Source organism: Vanessa cardui, chromosome 7 (assembly GCF_905220365.1).
Source record: "Vanessa cardui chromosome 7, ilVanCard2.1, whole genome shotgun sequence".
Classification (NCBI taxonomy): domain Eukaryota; kingdom Metazoa; phylum Arthropoda; class Insecta; order Lepidoptera; family Nymphalidae; genus Vanessa; species Vanessa cardui.
This window is the reverse complement of record NC_061129.1, coordinates 315,939-337,779: the sequence shown is the minus strand read 5'-3', so window position 1 is coordinate 337,779 and position 21,841 is coordinate 315,939. Positions and strand designations below refer to the sequence as shown.

Below are 21,841 nucleotides of genomic sequence, written 5' to 3'. Positions count from 1 at the left end.
TGAATGAGTTATAATTAAACATTTCACACAACGATTCACGCGACGTGCATTGTATTAATAATAATTTGTTAATTGTCCGTAACATTAAAATAGAGTTCAATTTTAGTATGTAAATTAACTTTATAATATATACGTAATATGTTCTTATGAAAATTCAAAGGAATTTTACTAATAAATATCAGACTCGTAGACAACTCTATTAAAGACGAAATCAATATCATTATATTTAGGAATGAAACACGAGATCGAAGAAATAAATAATGGAAAAACAAGTGAAATATAATCATTTCTACGTGAATCTGAAGCTATTATAAGTCGTTACGCCGAAAACAAGATATTATGACTTGTCAAAAGTTCCTTCGAATTTAAATTATAGTGATTACTCTTGTATAGTACTACACAACTTAGATGTAGCATCGGCAAATCCAATAAAAACCGATTACTGCCAATTTATACAACCAATAGAAATAGCTCCCAATTTGACGCTATTCGCCGCTATAGATTCTCGCGTTAGTTCAACCCGAGAAAGCAAGTACATGTAAATCGACGTGTCAAATTGACCAATATATGTATGTATTAGGTCATATGATATTACAAGTTACTACGTTTGTGTAAAGGTCTTATTCACATAAATAATAAATATTGATTATTTGGGACAGGGTACTTAATTCGAATGTGATATGTATTACGAATTTTGCCGACATCTATCTTGTGTCTTACTATACCTGTAATGATAGAGAATATTTGTATTAGAAATTTAAAAGAGTTACTTGTTCGATATGTCGGGGTAGCGCTGTGGGCAGACAGGTGCGAAGGTGTCGGCAAGGCGCGTGCCTGGCCAGGATGGCGGTGGCGGAGGCGGTCCAAGGCGAGCCGGCCGGGCTCCGTACGGAACACCGCGGAACACTTCCACTGGTTCCAAGCGACGCGATGCAGGTTCTACTATGATGCCTCTGATTGCTCCTGACAAAACAAAGCATGCAAATTGTGAACAATTCAAGAAAATATACTACAACTTTTAGGAATTTATGTCAGTTTGTACACAAATTTCAACAATGAACAGACGAGCTCGGAGTTACTGACTAAAATATATTCTAAAGCGAAGTAAACTTGTTACGCAACATATTTCAAAGTTTAATTATAACTTCATTTAGGGCATGCAGTTGCGGTTAGTACCGAAACTAAATGAGGCAACGTTTGAGGAGAGGGTTCCAGCGTCGAATGAGGTACAGCCGAAAGTTCAACGTCCGAAGGAACATACTTCAACATTACACTTCGCTGGTTAAATTGAACCACAAACTTCGCACCCTTCTCAATGGTCGTGTGATGAAGAACTGCTGGAATGGAAGGACTGAATATATTAGCCGAGAATTCGAATTCACTTCTATTTTAACTCTCAGAATAATTTACAAATTAATTTAATTTGAGGAAACATTTTTAAACAATATAAAATGATTATTATTAGTCAGCCAAACACACGTAATTTGAGCAAGAAAGTGGAAAACTGGCCAATTGAAACAATGATAATTGGGAAAGGGCGAAAACCTATTAACACACAACCATACAACCGAGAACTAAAATGTTTGTGTTTGTTATTTATTACTCCGAGTCCCTCTGCAAACCTCAGTTTGAAGTGAGTAAGAACAGCAATAATAACAGCAGTATATCTGATGCTGTTGGTATTTTTAATTTCATGACATTACATATGGTGTAGTTATCATTTCTTATTCAATTTCATTATTCTTAATTATTTTAATATATGAAATGGATCACAAGGTTGGTGACGAAATAAAATAGGTATATCTGTAGGTGGTTATGACCACTTACCATCGAATGGGACATTTACCAGTCCGCCTACATAATATGTTACATAAAACATAGAATTTTTCATGTATTTTGTATGCATATAACATTCTTAATCTTAGATTCATTCATACATATGTCTTTGTATTTACACCCAAAACGTATTAAGTTATATAACGAAAACGAAAAGCAAGGATGAAATGTTTTTAAATCTAGCATTTTGGGACGGGCGATTGATTCGAGAAAATTAAACGGATAATAAAATACGTAAATCTTAAAACAGGGTTTACATCTGCAAATCAAACATTCCTCGACAAATTGAGTGAATTGAGAAAGCAAAATCAAATTAAGAATGACAAAGGCTTAACAAATATACTGGATTTCGCAATTGAATATTACTAATTAAAAAGAAAAAACAATTTCAAACCAACAAGATTCTATAGACGGGTTGAATCAGACCGCGCACGCCACCCAATTACGCGGTCACAAGGTACCTGAGCAATTATTAATTTGACCCGACGCCCTCGGCCTTTGTAATATAAAACGAAATTACGTCATTCACCCACAATATTCCGGGTTTCAACCTCGAGATCTCCGTCTGATTGAATTGTTCCGGGATTAAGCGGACCCGGACCGGAGCCGGCATCACGAACTTAAACGCTAAACGCAGCCTAAAGACACCTGCTTTCTTGTGATAAGTGGATTATTAATTGAAATTAATATGATATGTTCAATTAAATTTTACTTCTTTCTTTGTGATGAATGTAATTTATATTTAGATATTTTTAATGATAAATATATTTAGAAGCAGGTCTGAAAATTAGACGTTTTGAAGCTTTCCTTTGTTTAAAGTAACGGCTTGTCTAAAAACAACAACTCGAGTAACGATAACTTTAAAACTATTCAGATAATATTTCTGAACAGTTTAAATGTAGGGAGGAGTAAACTAAACTAACTATTCGAATGAGATATTTTAAGTATTAAATAGATGTTTTGTCCGTGACGAGACGTATCATTCAAAGTAAAAATTTTTCAGTTGATTTTCAGTTTTCTAGAGCTGTATTGTGGAATAAAATTCGAAAATCATCGCAAAATGTGTATGTCTGTATCATCATCGTAACATGTAAAAGCATGTACCTACATACATATATTGAAACAGCGTATCAAGGTAAAGTTAGGTGTGTAATTTTCATATGTGAACAATGTCGTAATTTCGTAAAACAAATTGAACAGAACAGAACAAATTAGATGGTTCAGAATGTTAGTTTGTGAAGTGATAGGCTTACCAGCATGCGTGTGCACGATGCGCGAGCTGTAGCGCGGGCCCGCCGCCGCCAGCACGGCCAGCGCCAGCGTCGCGCACCACGCCGTCCGCGCGCACTCCATGCGCCATCACGCGACGATTGGCTGCGAACAAACAGCCACTATTAACATCACTATTCTCATTATTATCACTACTATCAGTCAATTAGTCAATTAATTTATAACTTTTGTACGCCTCCAAACCACTTTCAATTTTTTTTTCAGTCCTATGCCCAAAGGTTGTCTGGAAGAAATTGCTACCGTAGCGATAAGACCGCCTTTGTACATCTACTCAACATGTTACCCATTTACCGTGTTTTATATTATTGGTGTATAATAAAGAGTATTTATTATTATTATTACTATCCTCTCTACAGACACTATTATCATATCATTATTTATCTCATTTGCTCAAGTGGTGAATGGAACATTCAGATTTAAACGACGACCAAAAACATGTTTTGAAATTTAGTTCTTATATTTAATGTTGTAATACTCTTAAAATTACTCTGTTTATCGGATGAAGTGCTACCACCAGTAATATAGTTACTATCACCTTAGGAATAATGGAGACATTAGTAGGCCCCTATCAGGGAGACATTTATAGGTTGTTATTTAACATTAAATATTGATATAGTTTTTTTCTAAGTTGTACAGCATACGCTAAAGTAGTTGATTATAAGAAAAGATAATCTTGTATCATACTTCGAATCATTTATACCACAGGCAGAATATGATATTTCAGACAATAACTGAAAAGTATGCGACGAGTGCCTTCTTAAATGGGTCTTCATTTGCGGTGATGATAAAAGTTGTGTACAGAATTTGTAACATTTGCCAAACACGCCGCCGACATAATAGAGGAATGTATCCTTTCGTTTACAGCGTTATGTGGCGCTATCTGCGTGTCAGACATTATTTAACTAAACTCGTTCCGCCATGGAAGACCTTAATATGACTACATCAACTTATTTCTCAGACATGAACATAAAACATTTAGATGGGACCACGTGACCGCTACATGTATAACTATCGACACTATAATACTGTTATACCAGTGATGTCATCAATCTGTACTCACATTCTCACTTCATACGGATGAAAATCAGATCTCTTGGTGATTTTTCCTTATTTAATATACTGATATTTTCTAACGTTGAATATTTTACACCTCAAAATATTGTGTAAACCGATGTACATCGCGTACAAAACACACTTAAAAATAAATTGAAAATGTAAGCTTTTTTAAAGGGAAAATCCTTAAAAACTCTATTCAAAATATTTTATAAAATAAACGAATCTAGCAAGTATGATCAAATAGATCTAGTCTGAGCATTTCTCAAGGCAAGGAACAATTTAATCATCAGCTTAAGCACATATTGAGATTAGATGGAGTAGTTTTGTGACAATGGAACAGATATACAGCGGAAGCTGTGAGCAAAATTAGTTAACACATAAATTAATTAAGTTCCGACGTCCACCATTGTCGCTATGCAATGCCGACAGCCCTGCAATCACGATATTATGGCAATCAACGCGAATATTGACTCGTATCGTATCTGTGTCAACCAGCTGTCAACGGCCATGTTAATACAGCGTTGTCTTCGGCTGAGGGTGACTTGAAAACTATTTCAACAGCTTATTTTGGTTCCATGTAATTAGCTAGAGGCCCGCCCCGGCTTCGCATGAGTAGACATAAGTATTTTTATAATTTCATTTTTGTCATTTTTAACAGTTGTCGTTTTAGACATTTTTAACTTTGGCGTCTCGTAAATTCAAATCGTTTATAAAAAATACATTGGTAAAAAAGGCGTATTCTTCGATACAAGATTTTGTAGATGATAAAAAAGCGTGGAATTGACTTCCAGGCAGGATATATTAATTTAAATAATTGTATTAACTAACATGACTGTATTTTTTTTAAATGTATATTAATAACTACTGAATTTCTTTCCGGTTCTTCTCGGTAGAATCTACTTTCCGAACCGGTGGTAGCTTCACTTAATTATTAAATGACGATTCAAAAGTGCTTTTAAAAGCCCACTTGAATATAGTTTATTTTGATTAAGATTTTTTTATTTCAACCTTAATAAATTATATATTTAAACCTTCCTTATGAATCCCTCTATTAGTGAAAACCACATGAAAATCCGTTCAGTAGCTATGGAGTTTATCGCAAACATACAGACCGACAGACGCGTGGGACTTTGTTTTATAATATGTAGTGATAATATTATGATTATTGTTAATTACTTAAGCAATTTAACTTCCTATACCCGCTATCTTGCACGCTTTTGAATTTTAAAAAACAAATTATGGTACCCTAAATTACTCCTTATTGATATAATAAGAAGTAATTTATATCAGTTATCTGCCAGTGAAAGTCCCGTTAAAATCAATCCAGCCGTTCCACAGAATAGACAGACAGACAGAAAAAAATTGTAAAAAATGTTATTTTGGTATATGTACCGTGTATACATACATATACATTGAGCAAAAAAGTGCTATCTTAATATTACAAACAGACACAATTTTATTGTATGTATATTGATACACCTCGATAGCGTGTCACGTTACAGAGGTACTAAAACTAACGAACCAACTTTATTATGTTGGTGTGCGTGTCAACTACGCTTGACATGTCATATTATTTTACGAGTGAGCGTGCACCCAGTGGCCAAACTTTGGCCACAATTTTTCGACGCGTTCATTTCAATAGTAAGGACTATACTTTTATAGACATTGTTGGAACTCTTAATTGTATGACCAACAAATACCGATTACGACATTTGCCTATAATATTGAGTAGTACTATTAACATGTAATTATTCGTCAAAAGAAACTATAAGTCTTAGTTTTATATAATAATATTTAATTTGTCCAGTAATCATTTTACTATGTGTTGCATTGTTACTTATATAAGTAAATTATTAAGAATTAGGGCTGACGTTGCTATGTAGCTCATATTGCCATTGCAAATTGATATGAACTTGTTTAGGAAAAAGAGTAACGAATTCCAGTAGAATATTTCTTATCTTTATTTATTACCACTAAAATTATTAAATTCAGATTTCAATTCAAGAGCCTTGAAGATTTGAATGGTCAATAGCTCTCAACAGCGAAAAATATGTCCATTTTGAATTATTTCTTTAAGAACGTATTGTTTATTGATGTAGGTGTTAGCTTATCTAGTAATAGAAGTGTTTTTATGGCAAATGTCCATACATGGGGCTTCAGCTTGAAATAAAAATCATATTTGTTTCTAAATAAATAAAGCACGCGCCTCATAATTATAACAATATATTGGCGTCCTTAAGTGTTTATTTGTTTATCTCCTATGTTATTTAATTATAAATTATTTACAAAAGGTAAAATGAGATAAAGAAATAGAAAGGGATATTTACGTTTGATATTTACAAAAATAAATACGAACATATTTAATTAACTAAATGAAAAGTGTTCTTCTTTTCCGAATTGAATTTGACCTCCATTTCAATTGACATCGAGGATCCCGGACTCCTTCCTCGGGGTCCGTTCGTATGTAGATTAGGGTTTGAAGGGTCGCTATCAGGTCCTCACGTAATGATATGGGTGTGTACCTGCGGTGAAAGGTCGCTCCTCGATACAAACTGATGTCTATTCAAAATTCCGTCACAGCCACAACTTGTATCCCGAATTTACCGAAATGAAATGATAACTTATCGATTGTCAAATTTAACTCTACGTCGCTTCGAAATGAAAATACCCAGACCTCTATTGAAGGAAAACCTAGCTTATAATCTCGCTAAAAGATAAAATTGCTACACACGTTATAGTAAAAGATATAGATAAAGTAAAAAGTACTTTATTGCACACTACAATGTAGGTAGTACCAAGCTGGCTTAATCCTAAAAGCATTCTCTACCATCTGAAAGTGCTGGAAATTACGTGTGAAGGTATCCCATAAAAAAGGAAATCTGAACCATGTACATACAAATATATATGTACTAGATAAAAACTCAGATATATTAATAATAATAATTTAGTGTTGAAAAGTTTTCATTGAGTTTACCGGACTCCTGCACGAAATTATTATTTGGAACACACTTACTGAACGCACTCGTAAACGTCAAACATGGCCGCCCTTTGAACTTCATGTAATTTAATTTTGTTGATTTAATAACAAAATATCTCATACAACAATAGATTATACGAATTAAGAATTGGATAAGTGTATATATGTCGTCGATTAAAATATAACGATTTGTATTGGGGATAGATTTTGATCGAAATTAATTTTGTAGAATACATATATATATATATATATATATATAAATATATATATATATATATATATATTTAATGTAAATAAAATGTTACAAATGTCTTTTACTTTAAAATTTAACTTCATTTTGATTTGACTTTGGAAAAACTTTATAATGTAAATAAATGAATATATATAATTGTAATGGGAATAAATGGTAATAATATGCCTTTATGTAGAAATATCGTTCCGTTTCATTGTATTTATATAAATATCCTTTATTTATGAGCACGAACACAAGAAAATAGGAGCCTATAAACGTCCACAGAGGCATTCTCGTTGATAAGTAGTTGTCGCGTGATTGACGCAAAACTAGAATAAAAATATTTCCTTGTATAGATACAAAATTTAAGGCTAATAATTTGTAGATGAATTTATTAAATTTCTTCAATATTAAGATATTATTTGAGTACGGTGAAAATGTTTTAATTAAATCAGAGCTAATTGTACCAGTATAATATTTATACTTGTTATTTGTAATTTGTATTGTACCAAAAATATATATACAAAAGTTTGGAATCATGACAACAAAAAGAAAACAAACACACATAGATATATGCAATATACTCGTTGAAACATAATATAATATAAACATAGAATAAATGCTTTTTGATTTGTATGACTTGAAATGCTTCACGAATGTGTTTTATTTATCGGTAATAATTTTTGTTCCGAGATATTTGATCCGGCTTGGTTTGTGATGAATATTACATTTTGATCATTGAATAGTTATTGGTGGCCAATTATAAGGACAGGAGCCACGGTTCAAATGCGGACTACCAATACTAAGTTTACTAATACTAGTAAATGGAACATTTCCACCAAAAATATTATATACGAATGTTCTCTCCATAGGAAATACATAAATTGACAATACCTAATTCATAATATTTTTAATAAACAAACCGAAAAGAGATTGAAACCAATATATGGCGTGGTTGACGGAATTCTGGTGTCTGAAACCTGGTTAAAACCGTCGATTACATCTACTATTTGTGCTCTTCCAGGCTACCAGTTTCTCCGTAATGACCGCACTGATCAGGGTGGGGGTGGCGTTGGGATTTACCTTCGCAGTGACATTCCTGCCCGAGTAGTTTCTCTTTCCTCCTCAGAAACAAAAGGATTCCTGGAGTATCTTTTCCTGGAGATAGTTTTACACCATAAAAAGATCCTGCTGGGGGTATTATACTGTCCAAATGATAAAATTAATTATTTTGACATATTAGAAGGTGTTCTGGAAAATCTCGTCCCTGTGTATGACCATGTCATATGTATGGGCGACTTAAACACTTGTATATTAAAGAATAATTCTAGAGCACAAAAGTTAAAAACGCTAACGTCATCACTTAATTTAAACATTCTCCCCATGTCCTCTGCGACACACTATTTTCCCAACAGTAGACCAACTCTAATTGATGTAATTGTCGTCTCTAACCCTAATTTTGTTTCCTCCCACGGTCAAATGACTGCTCCATTCTCGTACCACGATTTGATTTTCCTCACTTACAAAGTGCGTCCTACAAAGGTTAGAGGCAAAACTTATCTTCTGCGCGATTTTCAGCATATGGACCTGGATCGTTTGAGAGAGGATGTGAAATGTATTGACTGGTCGTCACTATTATCAGCTAATGATATTAATGCCATGGTTGAATCACTAACTACTGAGCTGATTAGAATATTTGATAAACATGCACCCGCTCGACCAGTACGGATGAAACATGCACCTGCTCCCTGGTTAACGCCAGTGATCAGAAGAACTATGGCTAAACGTGACAGAGCAATAGCTCGACATAAAAAACTACCATCAAAGGAAAATCTTGACGAATACAAAAAACTTCGTAACATCTGCAACAGAATGTGTAGGGATGCTAAACGCCGCTATATTCACAGTAGACTTCAGAATACTTCCCAAGCGCAAGTTTGGGGATTCTTACGGTCATTAGGTGTGGGCAAAACCACGGATAGCTTTCAAACTACCGTGGACCTCAATGAACTAAATCAGTACTTCAGCACGCCACCTATAACATTAGATCCTGACACTAAGTCTGCTACACTTTCGTATCTATCTAATCTTGTTCCACCAGACCTGCGCCCTTTCACTTTTGAACCAGTCTCGGAGGAAACTGTTAAGAGGAATGTCCGATCTATCTCCACAAAAGCCATCGGTAGCGATAATCTTAGCCTGGATATGATACTTCCTGTGCTGGAGGATATTGCACCTGTGATCACTCACATTATTAATTTTTCACTTTCGTGCAATATCTTCCCAACACTCTGGAAGAACGCCTACGTTATCCCGCTACCGAAGACCTCCAATCCTTCCTCTTGTTCTCAATACCGTCCCATATCTATACTGCCTATCCTATCAAAAGTCCTAGAATCTATAGTTCACAAACAACTGTACTCCTACTTTACCATCAACAACCTCATGTGTCCTTTCCAATCCGGTTTCCGTCCATCACACAGCACCGTTGGAGCACTGCTGAATATAACCGAGGACATTCGGTATGCTATGGATAACACCAAGCTTACTGTAATTGTTCTGTTAGACTTTAGTAGTGCTTTTAACTCTGTAGATCTTGACATTCTTCTTGGTACCCTCCGAGCGGTTAATATTTCTTCCTCTACCATTGATTGGTTTCACTCTTATCTTTTCGGGCGCCGGCAGTGCGTGAAAACAGAAAATTCATCGTCTGATTGGTCTAACTTATCTGCCGGTGTTCCTCAAGGCGGCATACTCTCTCCACTTCTCTTTTCTGTTTTCATTAATAACATTTCACGTGTCATCTCTTCTCCCTTTCATCTGTATGCAGATGACTTACAGCTGTATCGTCATTGTCAGTTGTGTGAGTTGTCTGAGACTGTTGACTGCCTAAACGAAGACCTCTTGGCTGTTCAGTTATGGGCCAAATCTTTTGGCTTACTGGTTAACCCTGCCAAATCACAAGCAATGATCATTGGTAGCAGTAGGCTAAGAAGTAAAATTGACTGGCCATCTGTGCCCTGTATCAAGTATGCTGGGGTTCCAATAGCCTATCATGATAATGTAAAAAACTTGGGCCTGATCATTGACTGCAACATGTCTTGGACGTCTCATCTCAACGATGTTAGTAAACGTATGCATTTCACGTTTCACTCTCTCAGACGTCTCCAATATTTTCTCCCTTTCAACACCAAAATTATGCTCGCTCAATCTCTTCTTCTCCCTATTCTCGACTACGCTGATGTTTGCTTTCTGGATGTGACAGAGGAACAGCTTAATAAGTTAGAGCGCTTACAAAATCTTGCTATTCGCTTTATTTTCGGGCTACGTAAGTACGACCATGTGTCTCTTTTCCGCGCTCAACTTAAATGGCTGCCTATCCGATTTCGCCGTGATATGCACATCCTTTCGGTCCTTTTCAATATTCTCACAAACCCTAATATTCCTGAATACCTCAGCTCCCGCCTCAACCTGCTTCCTCCTTCAACCCGCTCCAGGCGTTCTTGTATCACTATGATGCTCGATGTGCCTCGGAGTAACAGCAAATTTCGACTTCAGTCGTTCACAGTACGAGCTCCGCTACTATGGAACAAACTTCCTAAATACATACAGGACAGTACTACTATCGATATGTTTAAAAAACGATTAAGACAGCATTTCCTGACACAAGTTTACCCTTCATCATAAACTTTGATATTAATACGTGTGTATCTATGTATATTATATATATCTATATATATCTATATATGTATATATATATTATATATATGTGTATGAATGTGTATTTATATAAATATTTTTTTTATAAGTAATTATGTGTGTAATAAATAGAAGTATATTTTTATTGGCTATCCATTATATATAAATATATCAAATCTATATTATTTTAGTCTGCACTACATTGCCCGCTGATTGACTCTTATCACTCACCTCCATAGGTTGACTGGAAGAGATCTCTTTTAGAGATAAGTCCGCCTTTGCTCATGTTTTTTCTATTTTATTATTTTCTGTAATGTCTTTTTAGTGTAATAAAGAATATATATATATATGCTTCATTCAAGTACGCTTTTACTGGCAATTTTGTATCATATTTTTTTATTTTACAGCAGGCTACTACCGGTTCGTAACGTAGATTCTTCCGAGAAAAGCCCGTCAGCTCCGTTGTCAATCACAATAATCATGTTGTATAGATAATTAAATAGAATATTATTTATCCTGCATCGATCTGGACGGAAGAACTGATATTATATGTTTTTGTTTACTTCTCATGTTTACACAATATTTATCCTTATTTATATCAATATAATTAATATTTTCATAGCTATATATAATATTGTTATGAATATACTATGATACAACGTTATACCATGATGTGTATATACATAACGAAGCCAGCCTAAACTTTTGTGAGGCGGAAAATGACGAAATATTACGATTAGCACATTAACCGATGATTACGGGTTCAAACTAAGGCAATCATCACTGAATTATCATGTGCTTAATTTTTGTTTATAATTCACCTCATGCTCGGTAAAGTAAAACGTCGTAAGAAAACCTGCATGTATCTAATTTCATCAAAATTGAGAAGCGTGGTGGAATACTCTCAAAGGGAGAGGTGGCTTTAGCCCATCAGTGGGTAATTTACAGGCTGTTACTGGATTCCTAAAATATAAAAACATAATTAAACAATGAAATTTTAATTCATTAAGCATTTTCTATAACGTTATAAATCGAGATAATGACAATTAAGACGCTTTCCTTAATTAATATCTCCATTAATTAAATGGTGCCCAATTTATTGTTGGCATTTTCAAAGATTTATTAGATATCAGTTGGATAATAATTAACGCACGAATTATCCCACGTCTAATTGCTTGAGCTCACTCCGTGAGGATGTTTTGTAGTTATATTCAGCTAAGGAGATTTTATAACCTGTGTTACAAGAGTAACCCGAGCCACCGATACGGTGTTATAACATTTGTTTCAATATAATAAATGTATATCACATTATTATTGCATATTATGAATATAATAGGGGCTATTGAATTTACTTTATTTTATACAATTATTATTGTAATCAATTGATCAATAATTTTTAAAACTGTAATTAATATTTTTTATATAGCATAGCATTTAATACTATTTCTTATTTTAAAATATGATTGAGCTGTTATTAGAAAAAAATTGGACGATAGCGTGGCATTCTAACAAAAGATAGAGAGATTGGAGCATCATTGTAAAACGATAATATTATTTTGGCCATCCCGAACTACTGAATTTACACCTGACAACATAGAACGGACAAATTGTTATTAACATCTCAGATGTGGTTGGCTTTTGGATATAAAAAGCTGTTGTTAGAACTAGAATATTAATGGGAGTTTGTAATAAATTGACACCGGTGTATTTATGGAATATTTTTGGAAATGTGGGTGTTTCAATAAAACCTTATCGTATCTATAGGTACCAGTCTAGAGTTACATTGAAAGTGTGCTCATAATAAATAATAATCTCACGTGACCAGTGAGGTACATTTGTGAATCTCAAGTAAATTATATATTTTAACTAATAGTCGCCCGCGGCTTGTCTCGCGTTTTTGGGTGTTGGTTTCTCTTAGAGTAAAAGGGTTGTTTTTTTTATGGTATTAGTTGGCGGACAAGCCTATGGGCCACCTGATGGTAAGTGGTCACCGTCACCCATAGACAATGACGCTGTAAGAAATATTAACTATTCCTTACATCGTCGATGCGCCACCAACCTTGGGAACTAAGATGTTATGTCCCTTATGACTGTAGTTACACTGGCTCACTCACCCTTCAAACCGGAACACAACAATACTGAGTACTGTTATTGGCGGTAGGATAACTGACGAGTGGGTGGTACCTACCCAGACTACTTGTGTTACATGCCAAATTTCATCAAATTCGGTTCAGCAGTTTGGTAGTGAAAGAGCGACAGACAAACCGAGTCACTTTCACATTTATAATATTATTATAGATTTATCATAACTTATGTATGACCAAATGTCCTAACCATAAAACAAGAAATACACACGAAGGGTGTACGTAACATGAATTGGACTTCAGCGCCCGATTCCTCTCCGTCGGCTCGCAGGGACACGGGAAGCGCAGTTGCTGCTGACAGAAGGTATCCATTTGTCTTCTGACACGCCCACGTTAACTTTCATTCATAATCATTAAAGCCATACACAATCAACAGCACGCACTTGCTATGGTCTTATTATTATATCCTTGAATAATATGACCACTAAACATGATACGTAACTGTTTGTTTTCTAGTTTGAACGTAATGATGTATTTCTTAAGGAGCTATATGTTTTGTTTTAATATAACGATATATAGTATGTACAGTCAGAGTAAGAATAACTTCGTCAGTTTCCAAATTCATTCCTTTATCAAGTTTTAAACTCTTAATACCTTTTGAATTTAAACGTCAATACGTCAAATAAAATAATAATAAAATTCAAAACGTCAAATAAACACATTTACAATGCTGTTATTGACAGTAATTAGCGTCCTATAACTAGCGTCTCTAAAAAGTACTCTTTTAATGAATAGTATGATTTATTTATTAATTTAGTCTTAATAATATTTTTAAATTTTGAAAATGGTAAATTGATTATATTTTTCGGTATCTTATTATATATGCGTATACCATTGCCCAAAAACGTTCTATTTACCGTATGCAAACGGAAACGGGGTTACAAGTTTATTCTTATTTCTTGTATTAATAGTATGTACATCAGCATTGATAGAATATTTTTTAATATTCTTTTGTATAAAGATTATATTATCATAGATATATTGTGAAACAGCCGTTAATACACCTATTTCTTTAAATTTCTCGCGTAATGATGTCCTGGAGCTAATATTGTAAATAGATCGGATAGCACTTTTCTGTAGTATAAAAACAACTTCAATCTCTGCTGCATTACCCCATAACAACTTTTACCTGAACACTGGTTTAGTTATTGTTTAACCTGACATACAACAATACTTAGTATTTCTGATTGGCGGTAGGTTGAGCGGGGGGGGGGCTTGTATGTGGTGTGACTGGTTTGCAAAAATCCCTGCTACCAAGTAATTTATTAGTAGGGATTTGATAATTATGTCTGTATTTTTTGTGCTTTGCAAGGTAGGATATAGTTAAAATTGATGCCATTGAACAGAAGTTCATGGTCTTATCGAATGTTCCCTTTTTTACAACTCGTTTTCTAAGACATCACCCAAAGAATAAAATGACACAGTAACTTACATGCCGCTGATTAAACATTTAGTCAATTATTCATGCTTCGAGCTAACATATTTTTAGTACTCTGATTATCGAAATTATGGTGAAGTGACTGAATATAGTGTACATTATTATGTTTAACGCCGTCGATGGTGTGTCGCTGACATATACTTGTGATCTAAATTGAATTTCAAAAACACAAAACAGAGCCACTTTCAGCTCAAATATTGGAAAATTAATATTAATTGTAAAATTTGACCAATAATATTGTTATAGTTTGTTTGCTATGCTTCTTTATATACCAGTTCCATAGAATGTACATGCTGATGGCAGCTTTATATTAAATTGAATCTTGTAGTATTAATGACCATTCAATTGATCAAAATAGTCTATGCACATAAGATATTTTACTTCATAATTCTCATAACACTTTTTAAAGAGATTCATATTAACAATAAGCATTCATCACATTTGCGACTGATACAGGCTATCGTCTGAATTAGCACATAGGTTAAATTTTTATCAAAAGATGAAGCATGCGGTGGATACTAACCTCAAATAATGTATTTATTTGTGAAATAATATAAAAAATATATCTGATAAGCGGGTATAAATAGGAAATATTAATATAATCGTATTTTATTTACATATTTATGTAATTGAACTGGTGTAAAAGATCGACAATTGAGTTTTTGTAAACCCTGCATTCGACGGTAACATTTAATAAAAGTATGAAAAATGATAGTTGAGAAGAGCTTGCGAGTGTCTGCTTGAATAAATAATGTTTTGTTTTATCTGTACATATAATAAAATTGGAGTGTCTGTTTGTTATATTATAATAGCCCTTTTTTACTCAATACATGGTACATATACCAAAATAACATTTTTTTGACTGTCTGTCTGTTTGTGCCGGCTAACCTCTGGACGGCTGGTTCGATTTTGACGGGACTTAGCTGGCAGATAACTGAAATAATAAGGAGTAACTTAGGCTACAATAATATATTTTTTGTTAAATTCAAACGCGTGCAAGGTCGCGGGCAAAGCTTGTATAAAACAAATTATTTAGTGAAACGCGAATACGTTGTTTGAAACACACACGGTCTCGATGTTGATGCTCTAGTAATACACAATTAATTTTATGATATCCACATTAAAATGAATGAAGCAATTTACTAGCAGCAAATTAGTAGTTCATACTGTAATGGAATATCGCGGTTGTTTGGTATTTTGCGTTGAAATCGCGCCCGAAATGAATAACGCGTAGGCTGGTATAGGTTTGTGTGCACTCGGAATAGGACTAATTGCAAACACAAAATATTGCTGGTCATTTGATTTATTTTGTGAATAAGGTATAATTGAATGAGTTGATTGAATAACTTTGTGATCGGAGTCATTTAAGGAGTTCGATAAGAACACCGACTGAAAAAGTTATTGATGAGATAAAAACAGTATTTGAATATTAATTTTGTGTATGATATTTGGAAAACAAACACTTATGTCAATGAGTGGTAAGGTTAAGGAACAGCAATATTTAAGTATTGTTGTGTCCCGGTTTGAAAGGTGAATGAAGCACAAGGGATATATAAGTTACCAATGTACCATCGCGACGCACAGCCATCACGACCAATATAGCCCATATGGCCGTCTATGAACCTCTATCATTATCACTACATAGTATAAATAAATTCGCTTACCATTTCCGTCCCTATGTATGCTTAGATCTTTAAAATTACGCAACGGATTTTGATGCGATTTTTTTCAATAGATACATTGATTCAAGAGGAAGGTTTTATGTATAATATATGTACAATATGGTAGAGAAACCTGGATAATTTTATAAGTTTCTAATGTGATGTCGTAACTAATTCTGGTAGTATATTTAGTATCACCATTGCACCCGTGAGTAGCTGGGGTGGGTCACTGGTAATATTTTAGAAAGAAAAATGAGTGACGTAGTCAAGGAAGTGACGTCACCTTGCAGACGAAGTAAAAGAAAGGGCCATCCATCTTGTGTTGTCACGGCGAATCAAATTTGATCTGTCTGAATATTCATTTTAAATGTTTTAGTAACAGGTCGATTATAAGATATATATACAACTCAGAGAGAATAGAAATTACTTTTGATACTTTTACTAAGATTTAAGAAATTAATACAATTAATTTAACTAAACCGAACCAGGAAAACAAACCAATAAAATAAATAAACCTTTAAAAAATCATTGGTTTTTGAACCTACGATTCAGGTGTGTTTTATTCATTTAAAAATGATAAATGAAAAACATATTTTTATGAAACAATCGCGTTAAACAGCGAACACTGTATATAAATCAACGATACCCTGATTTCCTGTACAAAAAATATTGTAAAAAAAAAACAAGATACCTACATAATAACCATAGCGATAAAATCAGTATATCATTATCGTAATCATTAGTTAATACAAAAAGTTGCTTTCCGCTTTTTGTCCCTATGTATGCATAGATCTTTTGAATTACGCAACGGATTTTTAGCCTTTTTTTAATAGATATAGTTATTCAACAATAAATTTTCTGTAATATATTTAGTATCAGAATTGGCGGGTCGCTAGTTTTAAAAAATGAAGGTAGCCGTTAGAGATCTGAGCGAAGAACGTCTTAAGTATACTCAAACGAAAATTTACTGAACGCAATAGACCGACTTACAGACAATCCGGCATTGACATATATATTAGATTACATTATTTTATTTACCGTAGCCGCGAGCTAAATCAAGCATAGAATTGTTTATGTAAACCGACCTCTTATCAAAATAATTTGTAATCCAACCGCGAAGCTTTACGAATGAAGTTATAAAAACAGATCAAATGTCAATAAATGAGATTTATTTACCGCGTCCAGAAGCAAAACATCATTTGTGATGGAATAAACAACAGCGGTCGGTCATAAACAGCCTTTAGATTATGAGGAAGAAAACCTTACTAATTTATTACCAACAACATTGATTAAAACCTCATAACGTAGTTCTCTCACGGTGCTAATTCTTAGTGAACCTACCTTCCCTGGTTTAAAAAAAAATGTTTGATAGCAAATACACACAATAACTGCTATTGGATGACCTCCGTGGTCGAGTGGTGTGTACACCGGTTTTCATGGATACGCCACTCCGAGGTCCCGAGTTTCATTCCCGGCCGAGTCGATGTATATAGATTATTATCAATAGTTTTTCTATTTTGTCTTGGGTCTGGGTATTTCTGGTACCGTCGTTACTTCTGATTTTCCATAACGCAAGTGCTTCAGCTACTTACATTGGGATCAGAGTTATGTATGGGATGTTGTCTCATATTTATTTTAAGTTTTTACGAGTTATGGGGGTCCATTTGTTGTGTTTGATCTCGGGATCCTTAGTTTTTAATTAAGCACAGGACTAACGAGGCAGTTAACTACTATTAGTAGCTTCCAATCCAATTCAATCCATCAGCCCATTTCTGTCCACTGCTGGACATAGGCCTCTCCAATTGCACGCCACTTATATCGTTCTTGGGCTACTCGCATCCAGCTCCTGCCAGCAGTCTTGCGTAAGTCGTCACTCCACCGTGCCCGAGGACGTCCTACACTACGTTTGGCGAGACGCGCTCTCCACTCAAGAACACGTTTCCCCCAGCGGTTATCGGGTCTGCGACAAATATGGCCAGCCCATTGCCACTTCAGCTTACTAATCCGGTGGGCTATGTCGATGACTTTGGTTCTCTGGCGGATCGCCTCATTTCTGATGCGGTCCCGCAGAGAAACGCCAAGCATAGCCCTTCCCATAGCACGCGAGCGACTTTAAGCTAGCGGACCAGCCTTGCCGTGAATGTCCACGTTTCGGCTCCGTATGTCATGACGGGTAGGACGCACTGGTGAAGACTTTCGTCTTAAGTAGTAGCTTATACCTATGTAAAAATATTCACATATTTTGATGAATATATGGAAATGATTAATTACTTAATGTAATAAATTATCATTAATTTAGCCTCTATTATGTGAATTCCAAACAATTTACTTCATAATAATTGAGCCCAATTAAATTTTATATCAACGTGTTTTATATTAAAATAGATAATTATATTTGTTGTTTTCAAAATATGTTTTCAATATCCATTAACATATTTAATCATACTCATATACGTGAAACATAATATATGTATTAAATTAAAATTTTAATACGTGAGAGCTCGACAATATTGCAGCAAGACAGAGCCTGACGCTAGAGGGACACCAGTTAGGTTTTCATTTGTATCTTTCTTAACTCAGAATACGTTTGAAGGGTTTTTAAAAATACAAGTATTTCACTTTTTTAGACAAGTTCTTAGTGTAAAGATTTATTTATATTAATTTAAATCATGCACATATGATATTTGTCGAAGATGAGTCCTTCAACTTGTCATATGTTATGTAAACATTTGAATGCATTTAAATTACTAATTTAAAATTTCGACTTCAATTTTACACCTCAAAAAATTAAGTATCATTCACAGATTTGTATGGCTATTCCGTAATGAAACTCGAATCTCACCGCAGAACACAGTGTGCTATTATTTCAGAATGTTAAATGTGATATTGACATTACAGGCTGCTGCCGTAATAGTCGCTTAATAATACACATAACACTCAAGAAAAAGTAACAAAAAATTCATTCAATACATGCTATAAAATAGTCAAAAAAGTATTTAAACCACAGCGTCCAAGCGACGATTCTCGTGAAACAGCTCGCATTAAATAAAATAGCGCTCGCAGTTCGAAGAGGTTTCACATTTTCAATGCTCATATTGACTTTTATCTTCTCGTCTGTTTGCAATTTATCTCCAACAGTTTCTAGAATTGCAACAAATATTTGCCTTTATGAAAAGGCTTGATAAAATCTAAAAAATACGACCGTTTCCAGACACGAGCTCATATATTTCCAGAGCCATGAAGTTGTTGTATTGATAGAATGATATTTACTTACGATACAAGAAAATTGGAAGAATTCTGAAGGGAATAGTGCTGACGTAATGAAGTAAGTGGAACAATAACTTCGATCATGACTTCGCTCACGTTACTTGGCCGTATGAGCCGTAAATGTGTGCTACGCAATAGTATCGTCGACTTTCAAGGGGAATATTTGTAACTTATTTACCCATGCTGCTTCAATGAGGAACAGTATTCACAAATTTGCTTTATTACCTTACGATCACGAGATCAATAAAGTTAAACTAGTACAAAATTGACATTTTACTTACTTTGAATGTTATAAAGATTACTCCGGATTATTGCAGAGGTAGGTGAGAATGTAAGAAATAATAAATGTCAATTTTGCTCACAGAACAATAAATTCTCCTATTTTGAATAATCAACGGTTTCGTTAACCTGGTAATTGGATGGTACTCACTCAAACGGTCATATACAAAACCCTACCACCATATTAAAAATATTAATTAAATTAATTAGTAGGCTTTACAAAATACCACAATATCATAATAACCCCAGTTTAAATAATGCGTGGAAATTATTCAGAACGGTTGATAAGCAAAGCGTTTATAATTTCTACGTTAATTAATATTAAATATTTTATCCTCACATTGATAAAATAAATTAACGAATGTTAAAACATATGTTGTCAAAATTTCGCATAAATGGTCCTGTTAATGAAAAACGTGAAATTTCGTTACCAAGCGTTTTGAATTTAAATGCCTGCAAGCGACCGAATTGGTATCATATCCTTGGCGATAGTTCAGTTCAATAGTTTATTTGTAGGAAGATCTTTCGAGAAATAAGTCTATGAACAATGGTTGAGTATGTGGTAGTATTGAGTACAATAAATAAAACGCATTTAAAAAATCATAATTAAGTCTGTATCAAGAAGGTAATTCTACAAAGAGTGAGACAAATATTGTTGCATCGCCAAACAGTAATAATTTGTATTGCTTAATTTCTAAGTTAAGTGAGTCAATGTACTATCCCACGACATCCCATCACTACATCCCCACATCCACTACATAGCATGAGGTATTCTCCTTTATAGGTAATGCATTTAGTTTTAAGTTATATGTTGTTATTGTTACTAATATTGTGTTAATGTATTTACTCCTGGAGGATCTTAATAAATAAATAAATAAATAAATACATCCCACGACGTTATTGGTACATGGTACATACATGTAAATGTTCACTGAAAGTCAACGATTTACATTTCTTACAATAAATATTCATAATTATTTCTACATACATACATTATTACCTATTAGATGATTTACTAGTAAGTCTGCCTTCCGATATAGAATTAAAACATATTCACAATATTTTCCTGCAATATCTTTAAGCTTATTTGAAATTACGTATTAAGCAGGCATTTTCCGAAAATTTACAAGGATGAAAATGTAATTGACTGAATCAAAGTCTTAATATAAGGTAATATTTTAGGAACACTAATTATAATTAAAAGATTACATTTAAGTAGGCACTTCTTACGTTTCAATTTTATGACCGCACTTTGTTCACCCAACACTAATGGGCTAATAAATTAACCTTTCCAAAATATCAACGAATGGGATCACTTTATGAGTAGGCGGTATTCCGATGATATATCATTAGATTGCTGCCACACTAATGACAGTCACCCATCAATAACCGAATAATAAATTGATGCAAATCTTGTAACTTTGCCGTTGAAAACATGAGTTTTCCACCAATCATGAAGTGGATAAATACCAACATTATTGGATTCTCCATTACAGTCTGGAACAGTATTGCATTGGTAGTGTAGCACTTCGAAAAGCACGTAAAGCCGTTGATCCAGCGATCACTGGTTGTGTCAAATAACCTCATCGAACTTTTCTTCCACACAGTGGACTATTCCCATTAAAATTGGTCACCAAGACAATCACAACAACACAATCATATAAAAACTCATTGATATCAATGAGAATGATTGAATATAGTTTGAGACATAAATATAATTCTTGATCGATTCTACCTTTTTATGCGTACAAAACAACCACGTTCTGCAAAATTGGAAGAGATTTCCGTTTCAAATCGAATCGAATCAAAATTTAAATTACGAAATTTATGATTTTGTTTTTTGTTTAATATCCCAATGAAACATTAATGTCATAGTTTAGCTGTATCGTTTCAAATAATATGTTTGAAATTCTTTTGTAATATAAAGTACCCAACGTTGTTTTAATTCCCAATCCTTCAATT

The 21,841-nt window shown here is 33.9% G+C and overlaps 1 protein-coding gene across 1 annotated transcript in view; it reads right to left on the bottom strand.

Annotated features, from left to right (window-relative positions):
- The window catches only part of LOC124531256 (neuroligin-1-like), a 147,780-nt gene that overhangs the window by 24,125 nt on the left and 101,814 nt on the right, over positions 1–21,841 (bottom strand). The window contains exons 2-3 of the mRNA XM_047105758.1: positions 3,090–3,210; positions 771–963 (exon numbers count right to left, since the gene is read on the bottom strand). Coding sequence (XP_046961714.1) covers positions 771–963; positions 3,090–3,189 — 293 coding nt within the window. The 5' untranslated portion in view covers positions 3,190–3,210. The remainder of the gene's footprint in view (positions 1–770; positions 964–3,089; positions 3,211–21,841) is intronic.